Source organism: Monodon monoceros, unplaced genomic scaffold, assembly GCF_005190385.1.
Source record: "Monodon monoceros isolate NGI ecotype Baffin Bay Population unplaced genomic scaffold, NGI_Narwhal_1 Super_Scaffold_11, whole genome shotgun sequence".
Classification (NCBI taxonomy): Eukaryota; Metazoa; Chordata; class Mammalia; order Artiodactyla; family Monodontidae; genus Monodon; species Monodon monoceros.
Genome location: NW_021703767.1, coordinates 12,276,734 through 12,292,911, shown reverse-complemented (window position 1 = coordinate 12,292,911; position 16,178 = coordinate 12,276,734). Strand labels below are relative to the sequence as shown.

Genomic DNA, 16,178 nt, shown 5'->3' with positions numbered 1-16,178 from the left:
GGGATGACTCCTTGTTAAAGAGAAAATGGTGGTCTTGAGAGGCAACACAACAGTAGGTTACAAATAGCGTTAGCTGTTTGCTTTGAATAAGTTCATAGTAAAGGACAAGATTTTAAACTGGAAAAATAGAAATTTTGTCAGTCAAAAATATAGTAAGTTTGAGAGCAGAATCATTGTGAGAATAAAACAAACAAAAACTTCAAAGACTGAAAAATTGCTCACACATACCAGAGTTAAGAAAATTGCAACTGGAGCAAACAAGGAACTTGTATGTGACAAAAATAGTTTTCATTTGGAAAAAGAAACCAAGTCAAGAGAGCTAGGATGGTTTTAGTGACACACAAGGATCCTTGTGGAAATCAAAGGACCAGAGCCATAACAGGGCTTGGCCTTCCTGAGATAAGGGCTGCAGGATGTTCACTCTTCAACATGGCTCTTGGTCCCTAAACAGCAGGCACCTCTGGAATTTCAACATCTAAAGGTACATGTAAAAGGTAAGCTTTCATGGTCAAAGTGCTTTTGTAAAGTAGCTTAAAATGGTTTCTACAGGATTTGTCAAATTTTTATCACTTACCATGTATTTTGAATCATCAAGCATGGGGTATAAGGTACATTTTCCTAAAGATCTTTCTAAGATTTATTTTATTGAAGTATAGTTTATTTACAATGTTGTGTGAATTTCTGCTGTACAGCAAAGTGATTCAGTTATACACATATATACATTCTTTTTCATATTTTTTCCATTATGGTTTATCACAGGATATTGGGTATAGTTCCCTGTGCTATATAGTAGGACCTTGTTGTTTATCCTTTCTATATAAATAATGGTTTACATCTGCTAAACCCTAACTTCCAATCCACCCCATCCCCCCGAACTTGGCAACTACAAGTCTATGTTCTCCACGTCTGTGAGTCTGTTTCTGTCTCATAGATAAGTTCATTTGTGTTGTATTTTAGACTCCACCTATGTGATATCATATGGTATTTGTCTTTCTCTTTCTGACTTACTTCACTGCTATGAACATTGGGGTGCATGTATCTTTTTCAATTAGAGTTTTGTCCAGATCTATGCCCAGGAGTGGGATTGCTGGATCACATGGCAACTCTATTTTTAGTGTTTTGAGGAACCTCCATACTGTTTTCCATAATGGCTGCACCAACTTACATTCCCACCAACAGTGTAGATGGGTTCCCTTCCCTCTACACTTTCTCCAGCACTTGTTATGTGTCGATTTTTTTTAATGATGGCCATTCTGACCAGTTTAAGGTAGTACCTCATTGTAGTTTTGATTTGCATTTCTCTAATAATTAGCGATGTTAAGCATCTATTCATGTGCCCGTTGGCCATTTGTATGTCTTCTTTGGAGAAATGTCTATTTAGGCCTTCTGCCCATTTTTCAATTGGGTTGTTATTTTTGTTGAGTTGTATGAGCTGTTTGTATATTTTGGAAATTAAGCCCTTGTCAGTCGCATCATTTGCAAATATTTTCTCCCAGTTCGTAGGTTGTCTTTTCATTTTATGGCTTCCTTTGCTGCACAAAAACTTGTAAGTTTGATTAGGTTTCATTTGTTTATTTTTGCTTTTATTTCTATTGCCTTGGGAGATTAACCTAAGAAAACATTGGTATGATTTATGTCAGAGAATGTTTTGTCTACGCTCTCTTTTAGGAGTCTGATGGTGTCATGTCTTATATCTAGGTCTCATTTTCCTAAAGATCTTTTAAAGTAAGAGCCCGTGAACTGGTGGACCACAATATACGTTCTGAGAAACTCTGTGCTAGGCATTCTCATTGTACAGGATGACTCTAACCTCTGAGCCTCTGCTAGAGTTAGCACCGACAGGGCTGGGAGGAAGCCAGTACAAATTATTGGGGCCCGGAGGTCCAGAAGCAGACCATGGGCCAGTCAACACTGCCTATCAATACCAATTCCATATAACAATTTTTAGCCTGTCTGCCTTTGCTGGGAAATCTGTAGTCACTCTCAACAGCTGTGAACCTAACACCCATAGAGAGTTTAATTGCTCTCATTTTCATTTACTTGACACCACAGACCAGAGTGTTCTTTGCCATAATCAGGGAATGGCAACACTCCCTTTACTATGTGGATATTACAATGTTAGAAATTAGAAGAGTTACCGTAACCGTAAAGAACCACTACAATGTAGCAACTGACGTTTTCATATTGTATTTTGCAGCTCTAAAACATTTGACCATTTTTAGGAGGATTTCATGATTTCAAGGGAAATTAGCATTTAAAACAGAATTAGGCATTCGTCCACACTCACTGAACTATACATGTTTACAGAGGGTAAACTTTACAGTTTATAACTCATACCTCAATAAACCTGTCTTTAAAACAATTAGGGAACTCTACATTTTAGTATATTCTCATGAGGAAGGTACTTGCTTGAAGACTTGTGAAATTCTTGGCCAGTTCTGGGTGATGAGGTTATCACTGCAGACAACCATGGTTCAAATCAAATGAAGCCCTCTGGGAGATGATGTGAAACCTAACTGTTTTCCTATGAGATTAGGAAGCCGGTGTGGTAGACGTGAAATCATGCCTTAGATTTTCTACAACAATCTGGTTGTACAGGCCATGCTCCCCAAGAACTGCTGTCCACCAATTACTGAGCATGGTGGGGTCCAAAGGCAGGCCAACTCCTGGAGACATGAAGCTCCTCAGAATCGTAACTTTGTATTGAGGGCCCTGTCAGTCTTGCTGGAACTTTCTTCGAACTGCATTGATGTCTGACACCTTCTTTAATTCCTTCCCTGCCTCACGACCTCTCAGCACTAAGGCTCTCCCAGCCTCCTCCCGCCTCCTCTCCTTTGCCCCTCATTGTCATTCCCTGCCCCAAATCTCTTGTATCAATATACCTAACACCATCTCAGAGACTGCTCCCCAGATGACCTGAACTAACGCACTGGGGGATTTATCGTCCCCCCTCCCTACTTTGGCTGAGGGTTGCTCCCAGGGACATTAGGCAGTGGACACTCCAGCCCGTAGCACAGGCCAAGAGAAAGCCCTCAGGCAGAGCTGCAGGTCTATGCGGGATACCATGGCATCAATAAGGATATGGGTCACCATCCTCACCTGGTAAAACAGCAGTTACAGTTCCTTATGCCTATGGTTTACGTTGTCTCAATAAAATAACTTTCCTTTTCAAAAATCTTCCTCGTCTATTTTGGAAGTATTTTGGAAGGCTGTGCCAAAAGAAAAAACTGCAAAGACAAAACCTCAGCTTTATTAAAATGTCACCCTCTGAATTTATCTTTTGACAATTTCCTTCCTAAGAAAGAATGTCCTTTAGCTATTTCAGGAATAAAAAACTTTGGGTTGTGAAACGAAAACCACTTGTTTTATGCACAGTTCTATGCTAAATTCACCTGACATCAAGGTCCTAGTGTGGTGTTCAAACTCATTCCTAAAACAGCCTGATGGATGTCACATGATGAAAAATCTGAGTTTACTTCAAGAGTCCTTAAATGCAGATATAGGAAAAGTAATCGGTTCAATGCATTTGGAAACACAAATTTAAGGAACAAATGATGTGCATGTCATATATATATATGCGAGTTTATATGTTCTAGTCCGTTTAAGTTGAGAATAAGTGTTCTATTTTAATTCTATTTAGTAGGCCACTTTCTCCAGAATGAATTCATCCAGAATGAATCTGTAGGGATAAGCAATGATCCTACAATAAAGATAAAATTGACAGAGCAATTAGAGTGCATGACACTGTTCTAAATATTATTTGACTTGACCAAGGGTACACATGCTAATAGTCTCAATTAGTCATTTGAAATGCTCCAACTAAAATTAGTCGCCAGCCAAATATGACAAAGGTTCTATTTAAAAATTAATTTAATGCTTGGCTAAAGCTTAATTACATATATAATTATCAAACAATAGTCCTTAATTTCCAAAAAGTTCCTCTTTTGAAAATCACAGAATCAGAAAGCATAAACTTTAAAACAAGTTCTCTGAGTATTTACAACATGGTATAAACATTACAGAAGACCATGGATATTAAACTGCTTGGGTGTAGCTGATCAGCAAGGCGTGTTCTTTATTGCATATCATAACTCACATATGTGAGATTTAAAATATAATGCTAGATTACTAAAATCCAAATGCATGTATTTTTTTAAGCTGGTCAGGGAGTAAAATCATGAATGAGACAGGAGAGTCAGCCCCAAACCATGCATTAGGTTGTGGATCTATTATTTCCAAAAATGAAACTTCTATGTTCTTTTCAAAAACCTATGTTGCATATATTTATTTAGAGCTCACATTAAACGTACAGTTGACTGTAATGTTAATTCAAGGAAGAAAAGTTCACCATTCACCAATGACTAAGTCCACACTCAACTCTCAATTTTAAGGCAGCACAGCTACGGTGATAGCAACTGCTAACCAAAAGGTGACGAATACTTAGTCACTTGCCAGCCCTTTTGTTGCAACAGTGTAGTAATTTCCCTAAGACAATTTGCTACTGAATAATTTTCTGCTGTTAAAAGGCTTACTCTGTAGAAAAACACCACAAATTTCCAGTGTGAAAGTAACTCCATGGTGGTATAAATATATATATATATATATGCATAATTATACAATATACACTGCACACATTGTTTACAGAGAACAATTAGCTGAGAGGGTTAATTTAAATGACCATATAAAATACTTCTGTAAACAAAGTATGACAGGCAGTAAGGAAACCATTCACAGACTTCCTAGAAATAATCTGAATTCATTTCATTCTGAAGAAATCGCATTTAAAGACACAGTATTGAATATTAATAATGTTCTTTGTATTAAAACAAGAGTCAATATTTTACAGTTTAAGAAACTTTACATATATACAAAATTTTTACATTGGGAATGGTATTAGAACAAATAGGCTTCTTTTCAGTCTCACAGATCTATTTTCCTTCGATCAAAGACTTAAATTCTTTCACATTGTGGTCACTTGCAACAGACATAGCGTGATCCAGAGCTCGAACACTTGCAAGGAGTTTTACTATCTGTTTTATGTTTTCCCTAAAGGAGAAAAAAGGAAACCACGGATCAGCAGGTTACAGCATGTGGAAAAAAAAATTGTCCATATTAAAAAAAAAAACCTGCCCATGTTTAAATACCCAGAAACAGAGGACCCATTTTCAAAACTAAAAACACCCCAAAGTCTCATTCAGATCCATGATTTTCATTAATACCGAGAAAGGAGAGAAAGCACTCTATTGCCTAACTTAACTACTTCAGAGCTCTGCCTTCCATTCCTTCCCAAACCAGAGTCCTAGCTCTCCTAGAGTACACCTGGAACACAAATTATATTCGTGGGTATTCATGACCAATCCATCAAGATCCAGAGTAATTTCCACTCCTCCAAAATTCACTAATAAAGTATAACCTGGCTTTTTTTTTTTTTTTTTTGCGGTACGCGGGCCTCTCACTGTTGTGGCCTCTCCCACTGCGGAGCACAGGCTCCGGACGCGCAGGCTCAGCGGCCATGGCTCACGGGCCTGGTCGCTCCGTGGTGCGTGGGATCCTCCCGGACCGGGGCACGAACCCGTGTGCCCTGCATCGACAGGCGGACTCTCAACCACTGCGCCACCAGGGAAGCCCAACCTGGCTTCTTTTATCACCCAGCTAGAAGTCATTCTCAGTAATCCTCAAATTTTAGCATACATCAGGCTTACCTAGAAGAGTGCTAAAACACAGATCACCAGGCCCCACCTTCAGAATTCTGTTCAGTAGGTCTGGAGCGGGGCCTGAGAATTTGCATTTCTAACAAAGCTCCCAGGAACTACTTTTAACATTTACAATAGTTTGAACCACTTGTGAGAAACAACATACAATGTGACATTATTAGCTGTCTCTTCTCTACAAAATTGTAGTAAGCACCTTTCAGGGAAGGATTATAATTTTTAAGATTTTGTGACTCACACTCATAAAGTGGAACCTGCTTTATTTATGTGCACTGCACACAGCAGGTGCTTAAACAGCTGCTGAAATTCTTTTCCCTAGAAAAGTAAATAGTGTTTGTTGATATTTACTCCCAAACAAAAACACTGTTACATACATAAATCAAATTTTAAAGTGAAGTGAATAGGATTTATCTCGTAAAAAACAACACATTGAGAAGAAATATTAGTGCCAATAAATAACAACCAACAGCAAAATGACATGTTAAGGATGAAATAAAAATATAAACCAGGGAATTCCCTGGTGGTCCAGAGGTTAGCACTCCAAGCTCTCACTGCCAAGGGCCTGGGTTCGATCACTGGTCGGGGAACTAAACCCCACAAGCCACACAGTGTGGCCACAAAAAAAACCCCCAAAATCACCTGGCAAAGATTTTTTTTAACCACTGAAGTATTTACTATCTACTTTGCCTTTAATTTTATTATAAAAGATAGCAAATTTTCTCTCAAGAAAATAAGGTTCTTTTTCCTGGAAGGGGAACAGGGGAAAAGAAAAAGATTTTGTTAGGGGGTATGACTAATGGTGTGATCAAAATGAAAAGAAAACTCTGACATTAGGAAGAATATATGAATTGAAACTTTAAAAAATAAAATTCGTCTTTGGGAATTCCTTGGTGGTCCAGTGGTTAGGACTCGGCGCTTTCACTGTGGTGGGCCTGGGTTCAATCCCTGGTCTGGGAACTAAGATCCCACAAGCCATGCAGTGTGGCCAAAAAAAAACCACGAAAAACAAAATAAAAATTCTTCCAAATGGTGGTACTAGTTGTTATTATTACTATTACTTACTTTTTATGCTAGAGATCTACCCCCAAATTCCATGAACACCCAAGACAATGTACTGAAAAAGGGGTAATGGTTTGTTTGTTCATTCCTTCCTTGAAACCTTGATAAAAAATATGTATAAGCTGCTTCCCATAAATCATAAGTGATGACTTAGTCTATGATATGGATATAGAAAAACTCAACATAGAGCACAAACATCTCAAAATTGAGATATAACCTTCAATATACTTTGGGTTTCAGTGGCTATCTTTTCTAGGGTTTATATCTGTAAAATGAACCTCCAAAGACCAAGATCCATGACATTCTAAGAGCCTGAGATTTCCCCAATTATTCAAGGGAGGAGACAGAAAAAGCAGTGATTCACTTACCAGAAATCTTCCCTTAATATCTTCATAAATAAAATATTGAAAAAAGATTAGGTAAAAGTTGCAAAAATGAAAAAAATAATGTGTATTTTTGGTAGGTTTATCAATACTAAGTCAATGTTTACAATTTAAAGTAAAATATAGGGCTTCCCTGGTGGCACAGTGATTAAGAGTCTGCCTGCCAACGCAGGGGACATGGGTTCAAGCCCTGGTCCGGGAAGATCCCACAGGCCGCAGAGCAACTAAGGCTGTGCGTGCGCCGCCACTACTAAGCCTACGCTCTAGAGCCTGCGAGCCACAACTACTGAAGCCCATGTGCCTCGAGCCTGTGCTCTGCAACAAGGGAAGCCACCACAATGAGAAGACTGCGCACCGCCACGAAGAGTAGCTGCCGCTCTCTGCAACTAGAGAAAGGCCACGCAACAACAAAGACCCAGAGCAGCCAAAACTAAATAAATTAATTTAAAAAAAAAGAAAGAAAAGAATCAAAATAAAAATTAAAGTAAAATATAACCATGTCTCTACTGAAAACATTTTAATAATACTAAACCTAACAACTAAAGACTCTAGATCACTGTTTCATTCAATAATTACAAATAATTACCTTGCATTTCTTTTTTCCACATCAGAGCACCCGATACTGTTTCTGTAAATTGTATCTGCTAAGTGTACAAGGTATCGACAGAAGTTTTCTAACTGAGAAATAGTTCTTTCTCCTTTCAGATTCATGAACCACTGCTTGGGGAAACAACTGATCACCTATGAAGAAGAAAGATGTAAACAGTTAAAACAAAAATAAATTAAAGCATCTAAAAGCTGAGTCTAGATAATGCGTATAACGTATTTAACTAGAAGACTTGCTATTGAGCAACATATAACTAATTACTCAGAAGGGATATTCTTTTAAACCTGATTTTCTACATAAACTACACAAATACACCTAGATATACCCTAATTTTAAACTTCAATATATAGACACTCAAAGCAAAAGATAATTTCTCCAATATTTAAGTAAATTAGGGACATAAAATTGATAACCAATTGCTTCATTTTCCAGTCTTCCAGAAAGCCCTAAATGAACTGAACTGTCCTTTGATCAGCAGCTTTTGATGTAAAAACATGTATAGCATAAGTACCAAACTGCAGCCTCTCCCCATGCCAAACAGTTCAGTAAGTAGGCATCCTTGCTGGCAGTAGGAGCCGTGCTGGCCCAGAGGAGTGAAGAGAGCATCACACCGGAGGGGCAGCCTAGGGCAAGAGCCCAAGCAGGACGTGAACAGGGCATGGTGGCAACCTGGCATGGGGTACCAAAACCCGAGCAAGGGGAGACTGTTTCCCACCCGGGAGAAAGCAGCCAGTGGGTAGAGACAGCTCCCCACCAAAGAACCCAGGGATGCTTGGAGAAACAACTGGTTCCAGAGCTGGGCCAAGCAGGTACAAGATAAGCCTGGAACGTCGTGTGCCAGAAAGCAAGAAAGTGCTCCCCCCAAATTAGAGGACATGCCACAAGGTCACAGAGGTCAACTTGAAGGGACTCACACTAATGAAGTCTAGGACAATTCCTGACAAAGATGCAAAATCTGAATCTCTTCATGAGAGAATATCAGACAAACCCAAATTGAGGGACATTCTACAAAATAACTGGCTTATCATCTTCAGAAGGTATGAAGGTCAAGGAATCAAGCACTCTTCCAGATTAAAGGAGACTAAAGAGACATGACAATTAAATGCAAAGGATGATCTGGGAATGTCTTTTGCCAGTTCCTTTGGATATTATTGAGATAGCTGATAAAACGTGAAAAGGGGCCTAAGGATTAGGTGACAGTAATATATAAATGTTAATTTCCTGATGTTGATGGTCATATTGTAACCGTGTACAAGAAAATCCATGTGTATAGGAAACAGACACAAAACTATTTGAGGGTGAGGGAGTATCATGTCAGAGAATTACTCTGATGTGGTTAGGTCGAAAAACTGTACTGTACTTGCACATTTTCTTTAATCATATGACTGTTTAAAAAATAGTTTAAAAAATTATCAAAAGTGTATAACTCACGTATATGAAGTAAAAAAAAATTAACTAAAATTATTTCTTAAATGAGAGAAGAGACCATTTCTTTAGTAACACTTAAAATAGCATTCATTCAACTGTTAAAAAATTATCCCCCAATTAAAACTTTTATTAATACCTATAAAAATATCGATATAGATAGATGGATAGAAGGACAAATATACACATATATAACAGTACAACTTTTTATGTAAAAAATGCTAAGGGGAGATTGTCAACATTACACCAACTTTGATAATCAAAGGGGTTTTCATGAAATTCTCAAATCTCTTCAAACAAGGAAAACTTAATCCATCTTAACTCGTGTGCTTTAAAAACTACCATATGTGTCATTTAACTCACATTTTGGGCTTTTTTGATGCTGTCATCGCCATATTCTGAATTCTGAAAAGCCATGAGAATGTATCTATTTAATAAACCGTCTATTGATAATTCCTGAAGAGTTTTGTTTGAGAAAATGCCATACCATTGAAGAAAATTCCCTAAGAGCTAGAAAGAAGAAGAAAATTATTTTCCCCCAGTTTTATTGAGATATAATTGACATGTAACATTGTGTAAGTTTAAGGCATACAACAAAATGATTTAAATATATATTGTGAAATAATCACCATAAGTTAACATCCTTCCCCTCACACAGTTACAAATCTTTTTTCTATTCTCTTAGCAACTTTCAAATATACAATACACTATTGTTAATTACAGTCACCATGTTGTACATTACATCCCCAGAACTTATCTTATCTTACAACTGGAAGTGTGTACCTTTTGATCCCCCTTTATCCAATCTCCCCACAACTCCCCACCTGTGGCAACCACAAATCTCATTTCTATTACTAAAAGTTTGGTTTTTTGAGAAGGAAAAAAAATTGAGCGGCAATGTAAAGCAATTAAGTACAAAGTAAGTTACTTACACAATAAAACACCTTATGAAATACCCTGGACCATGTCTTGCCAAAGCACTAATAAGCAGTTTTGAAGGGTCTGAATATTTCCGATAATGACTGAGGTTAACTAAAGTTTAAACAGCCACATGGAGCTAGTGTTTACTATAGTGGACAATGCAGATACAGAACATTTCCCATCATAACAGAAAGTACTGGTGGGCAAATGATGAGTCTTAGGTAAATGTCCTCCCTTGAAAATCATGCCTAAACCAGTCCTGTGACCCTGCAAAAAGATGGAAATTCTTTTTTTGACTACCACATTGCATGTTTACCAGACTTTATGAACCTGGATATTGGAACTACTTAAGCTCAATACATATAAAATGGAAGCCCCCGCCCATTCCACCATAAAATTCTAAGTTCCCAGTATTTCTCATCTTAGGAAATGGCAACACTATCCAACAATTCAATCGAGCCAGAGCCTACATGAGCCTTATCATTCTCGACCTCGCCCTCAAGCTGTCGAACCCCACCTCTCCCCATTCTGTGCCTCTCTCTCAGTCCTTGCCGCCATGCCCCTGATCGAAGCTACCGTCATCTCTTTGTGGGCCCTGCAGTTATTCAACTGACTACGAGCAACAGCGCTGGTCTAAGTTCTCCTCCAGCAGGGCTCGGTGAGAGAACTAAAACCTACAGAAAATGATCTGAGTGACTCCTTACATAATTTTCCCAAGGATGGTACAAGCTAGTACCATTCTAGCTGCATACGCAATGGAGGCCTTAGGGCATCAGGTATTAATTCTTCCACAGAAACCCAGCTGAGAAGAGCTGCTCAAGAGTTTGACTGGCCTGAGTTAGACTCCCATCTCTGCCACTTAACAAAGGGATGAGTCTGGGCAGGTTATTCTGTGCCTCACTGTCCCATCAGCAGAGTCAAGCTCATAGGGCTGCTGTGAGGATTCAATGAGATAATGTGTGCTACAGTGCTTGGCACACAGTAAATATGTAATAAGTACTAATTTCCATTTTCATTATTACTATCCTCACCTACTTCATTTCATTATCCCCACACAGAAGCCAGAATATGTTAAAAAGGGCAATATTTTCATGTCACTTCCCTACAAAAACCCTTCCACAACCCATATAAGAGCAAATGATTCTCAGCAAAGGTACAAAAGCAATTTAATTTTAAAAAGGATAGTCTTTTCAACAAACTGTGCTGGGACAAAGGAACTTCAAGGCCTCATGCCCTATATAAAAATTAACTCAAAATGGATCACAGACTTAAATGTAAAACCTAAAACTATGAAATGTCTAGGAAAAAAACTCTGTGGCCTTGTATTAGGCAAAGATTTCTTAGATGCAACACCTAAAGCACAACTCATAACAGGAAAAGATAATAAGTTGGACTTCATCAAAATGAAGAACTTCTGCACTCTGAAAGACTGTTAAGACACAGACTGGGGGGAAAAACTCTTTACAGATCACATATCTGATAAAGTACTTGTTTCAAGAATACAAAACTCAAAGCTCAATAATAAGAAAACCCAATTTTTAAAAATGGGCAAAAGATTTGAACAGATACTTCATCGAAGAACATATACAAATGGCAAGTAAGCACATGAAAACATGGCTGGGCTTCCCTGGTGGCACAGTGGCTAAGAATCCGCCTGTCAATGCAGGGGACATGAGTTCAAGCCCTGGTCCGGGAAGATCTCACATGCCGCGGAGCAACTAAGCCCGTGCGCCACAACTACTGAAGCCCGCGTGCCTAGAGCCCATGCTCTGCAACAAGAGAAGCCACTGCAATGAGAAGCCCGTGCACTGCAACGAAGAGTAGCCCCCGCTAGCCGCAAGCAGCAACGAAGACCTAACGCAGCCAAAAATAAATAAATAAAATAAATTTATTTATAAAAAAGAGGGGAAAAAAAGGAAACATGCTCAACATCATCAGTTGTTAGGAAAATGCAAATTAAAGCAATAACAAGACACAAATATACACCTAGGAGAATGACTTAAAAAAAATAAAAACCCTGAAGATACCAAGTGTGGTGAGTGGTGAGAAAGAAGAATAACTAGAACGCTAATATATTGTTGGTTTAGAAAACAGCTTTGCCTAGGTATTCACCCAAGTGATGAAAACTTATATACCCAGAAAAACCTGTGTGCAAACAGGTTTATTCATAATTACTCCAAACTGGAAACAATCCAGTGTCCCTCAATTGGGGAATGGATAAAAAAAAAAAACCAAAAAAAAAACCTGTGGGATATCCACCATACGATGGAATACTACTTGGCAATAAAAAGGAGTGAACACAAGACAACACTGATAAATCACGAATGCATTCTGTTAAGTGAATGAAGCCAGACTCAAAAGGCTAGTTAGTATGTAATTCTATTCCTAAGACATTCTTATAAAGAAAACTACAGGACAATAAAAAGGGGTGGCCAGGCTGTAGGGGTGGGCTTGACTACAAAGGGGCATGGGGAATTTGGGGGAGATGATGGAAGCATTATACATCTTGATTTAGGGAGTGATTACATGTCTACATGTAAATTAGAGCTCCCATATCATCTGAACTGCTCATCTCTTCCCTAACTCTAGCCACCCTGGCCTTTTCTCAGTTCTAGTATACCCTGCTCTCCCTTACCTCAGGGCCAACTAATAACCTAAATATCACTTCCTCAGGGTGGAAGGAAATCTTCTGTGACTCATCCATCAAGGTATTTGTGACCCTTGTCATATGCTCCCATACAACTTTGAATTTTTTTCAAAACTCATCACACCTGAGATTACTTATTTGCTACTGCCAATTGAGCTTGGTTATAAACGCCATGAAGGCTCTACTTCTATCTTAATTCAGTGCTATATTTCCGTAACTTAGAAGAGTATCTGGTACTCTCCTTGCTGTGGTTTAGTAAGGCATTTTGTTGGCTAGTTTGGACCTTACTGGAACTCAGAATACATTTTCACCTCTGCAAACATCAAACCTGAATAAACTTTTGGAATAAAATTAGTTTGTATGAAGTCAAACAAAATCTGAAGTCTTTTAGATAGCCTACAGACACGTACCTTAACTGAAGACCAAAACTGTCGTTGAAAAAACAAGTAAGGCCCAGAATTTTTATTTTCCAAGACACTAAGAAAAAAAGAGAAACACATCATGATCAAAGTTGTGTGTTAAATGCCATCTGATTCCTAGAAGACTTCTGTAAGCAAAAGGGGTGAACATAAGAAGTTAACTAATATTTCAAATTTTCAAACAACTGTATTCCAGAAAGTAACTTTAAAAGGTAATGGCAATTTACTGTGAGACACTAAGGGTTATGCTGCGTAAGGGAGCAATTTCCCCACTGAGCCACTCTCTTTGGGCTACACGTTTATACTATGTAGGTAAAGCTTGTATTTCAAGCTATGCTTAGTTTTCCGGAGTTTAAGAAGCCTTCTCTGAAAAATAATGGAGAATATTATCATCTTTAATGTTCTTAGGAGTTACTTACTTTTTGGGATACAAGGGCATGAATACATCATCATCTAAAGTTCTCCTCATTCTCAATAGAAGTGCTTTTAGGTACACCTAAAGAGTTAAAAATAGATCATGCATTTTAATAAGGGTTATGATAAAAGTTAAATTTTAGTAAATAAAAATAAGCAATATTCCAAATCATACAGAGTATTCAATTTTGAGTGAAGAGCATCTCAAATTTTTTAACTTTCCCCACTGAAGGTTCTAAGGTCTTTAATATTTACTACTTACTCTTCGTTCAGCCCTCATGAATTACCAAGCAATAAAGCCATTTAGAAATCTTCCAACCTCTTAATCTACTATATAGAGATTTAAGACCAGACCTATAATCTGGTTCCTCTCAAAATGAGGTCAGTGAAAATAAAACAATGATAAGGAGTACTTTCTCATATCTAAATAGCTCATAAGAATGTTCAGTGCAGGCAGTGGCAATCTGAAGTTCTGAAACTTTATAAAACAATACCTCGTTATTTTACATGCTATTTAAATGTTTCAGCATTTAAATTATCAATTGTTACCCTTTCCAGTAGTTTTTCTTTTCCCGAAAAAAATACAGGTCTTCAAGGGATGTCTGATTAGTCCCATTGAGAATGGGGGTGGGGTGGTGAGGAGGGTGAAAACAGTACAAACGAGAGGCTATCTATACTAATTACATCATCTTTCCCAATCGATATTTTGAAACTAAAAGCTACTGTCTCAAATTTTGTATATTTCAGGCTATAAAGGACAGATGCCTCAAGTGGGAGAGTCAGATTTTCTCGCTGGCTCAGAATATAACCACTCATTCTCTCAACTCTTGCTCATTTTCAAAGGGAAAGGAGAAGACAAAACAATAAATTAAAAAAAAATTTTTAAAACCTTTCATAGATAATAATTAAATTACCTGTGTATTTTTGTTTTCTGCATTCACTACTGAAGGATACCCATTTATTAATTTTAGAGTAATTCCAACCATTCTTGAAGTCTGTGTTGTAGAAAAGGGGTCCCACATATTTTCAGCTATCACTATTAAGGGGAAAAAAAAGCAGAATGTACTGAGATACAGAAGTAAACTGCTGCTGACTTGAATCTGATGTCAAGCAGTCCCCAACTCAGAAATGCCAATCATGACTTTTTTCTTCCTCTAGAGTGTAAGCGTCAGTCTTCTTCGTCCTCTTAACCGCGGGAGTGTTGAAGATTAGGCACACGTGGCGAGGGGACAGATTCCTATGGTTTTCTGCTTCTTGGTGAAAATGAAGATTCGGGAAAGCAGGATTTCTGTATCCTAGGAGATGCTGTGCCAGCATCAAGAATTTCCAACTGAACTTGAGCTTTATTTTTAATATCAATTTTTTAAATAGGTCCCTATGTCAACAATTCCTAATTTTTTTGTGAGAAATGGATGAAAGTAATGAAACTGCTCCCCAGAAAAATGCATATCCCCCCTGAAACTACACACTCAGTTTTGCTTCAGGCAGTCCTTAAGAGCCTGAAATTTGCCTGTGGATCAATTACTGCCCCCAATTCCAGGCCCTCCCCAAGGTGGTCTTTAAGTCCCAAGTTAAAAGATAGGTACCCTTTAGCCATCTCTGGGTCTGGTGGTAACTTTATTATTAATACTGTAATTTCTATGAGAAAATATGTTCTGATTAAAAACTCCTAAAAATAGATTTGAAAAACCCAATGTGTTTGAATGTTCAATTCAGTAATCTCTACCTGTTAGTTTAGGGAGAATCACCTTTTCCACAATGGTAGGTAACAGTGCAACATCTACATCATCTTTTTCTTGCTCTCGCTCTTCACAACCGTAAAACAGCAAAGATTCAAACCACAGCATATTCTCAAAGTCACGACATTTTGCCTAGAAAATATTTAAAAGGTTACCCAAACATTTAAAATAGTGGCTATTTCTGCTTCTAGCCATGAAAAGAGTAACAGGAACTGGATTTAGCCTTCAGTCATAAACTAAAAACTGGACAAATATATGAAACATCTATTTTCAGACAATGGACCACAGGCAGTATAGGACTATGACCCCTGAAAGAACGGAATCAAATGAGGTGAGCTCCTGGTCAGAAGAGGAGATCAGGGTAGGCAACTGCAAGCAGAGCAGTCCTGCTGAGTTAGGAGACAATCTAAGCTCAGGAAGGCTGGAACGCTAGTAGCTGTGGGGCAGAGGAAGGAGCTACACAGGAGAGCTCCCAGATGCACACAAGTGTCCCCGAGCCTCTGCTGGACACTGAGAAACACGTGCACAGGGTGGGACTCCACAAGGTCTGGCAAAGAGCAATCAGGAGCTGGGAGCTGAATGGTTCCCAGAGCTTAGATGTTTTTCCTCTTGTTTTCAGGGCTTCAACCTCAGTCTTCTTTTCGTTACAGTTCACATATTCAACCCAGCCCATCTCATTCATGCCCACGGCTCCATCCGTATGTTGGTAACTTCCAAAACCGTATCATAAGCATGACCACTACATGTAAACAGACAATTTGAGTTTCCTCCCTTATGTAACAGGCAAAGAGGTCCTATTGATTCCACCTCTAAAATCTTTCAGTTTATCTCATCCTCCTGATTTCCATCACCA

At 38.3% G+C, this 16,178-nt stretch overlaps 1 protein-coding gene across 2 annotated transcripts in view; it reads right to left on the bottom strand.

Annotated features, from left to right (window-relative positions):
• Positions 1–3,855: 3,855 nt before the first annotated feature.
• Positions 3,856–16,178, bottom strand: part of PAXBP1 (PAX3 and PAX7 binding protein 1) — a 33,849-nt gene continuing 21,526 nt past the window's right edge. The window contains exons 12-18 of one of the 2 annotated variants that reach the window (XM_029214428.1): positions 15,313–15,457; positions 14,501–14,622; positions 13,592–13,668; positions 13,164–13,230; positions 9,549–9,695; positions 7,740–7,894; positions 3,856–5,046 (exon numbers count right to left, since the gene is read on the bottom strand). In XM_029214428.1, coding sequence (XP_029070261.1) covers positions 4,929–5,046; positions 7,740–7,894; positions 9,549–9,695; positions 13,164–13,230; positions 13,592–13,668; positions 14,501–14,622; positions 15,313–15,457 — 831 coding nt within the window. In that variant the 3' untranslated portion in view covers positions 3,856–4,928. Of the gene's footprint in view, positions 5,047–7,739; positions 7,895–9,548; positions 9,696–13,163; positions 13,231–13,591; positions 13,669–14,500; positions 14,623–15,312; positions 15,458–16,178 lie in introns of those variants that run through there. The other variant, XR_003792335.1, reaches the window with a different exon arrangement.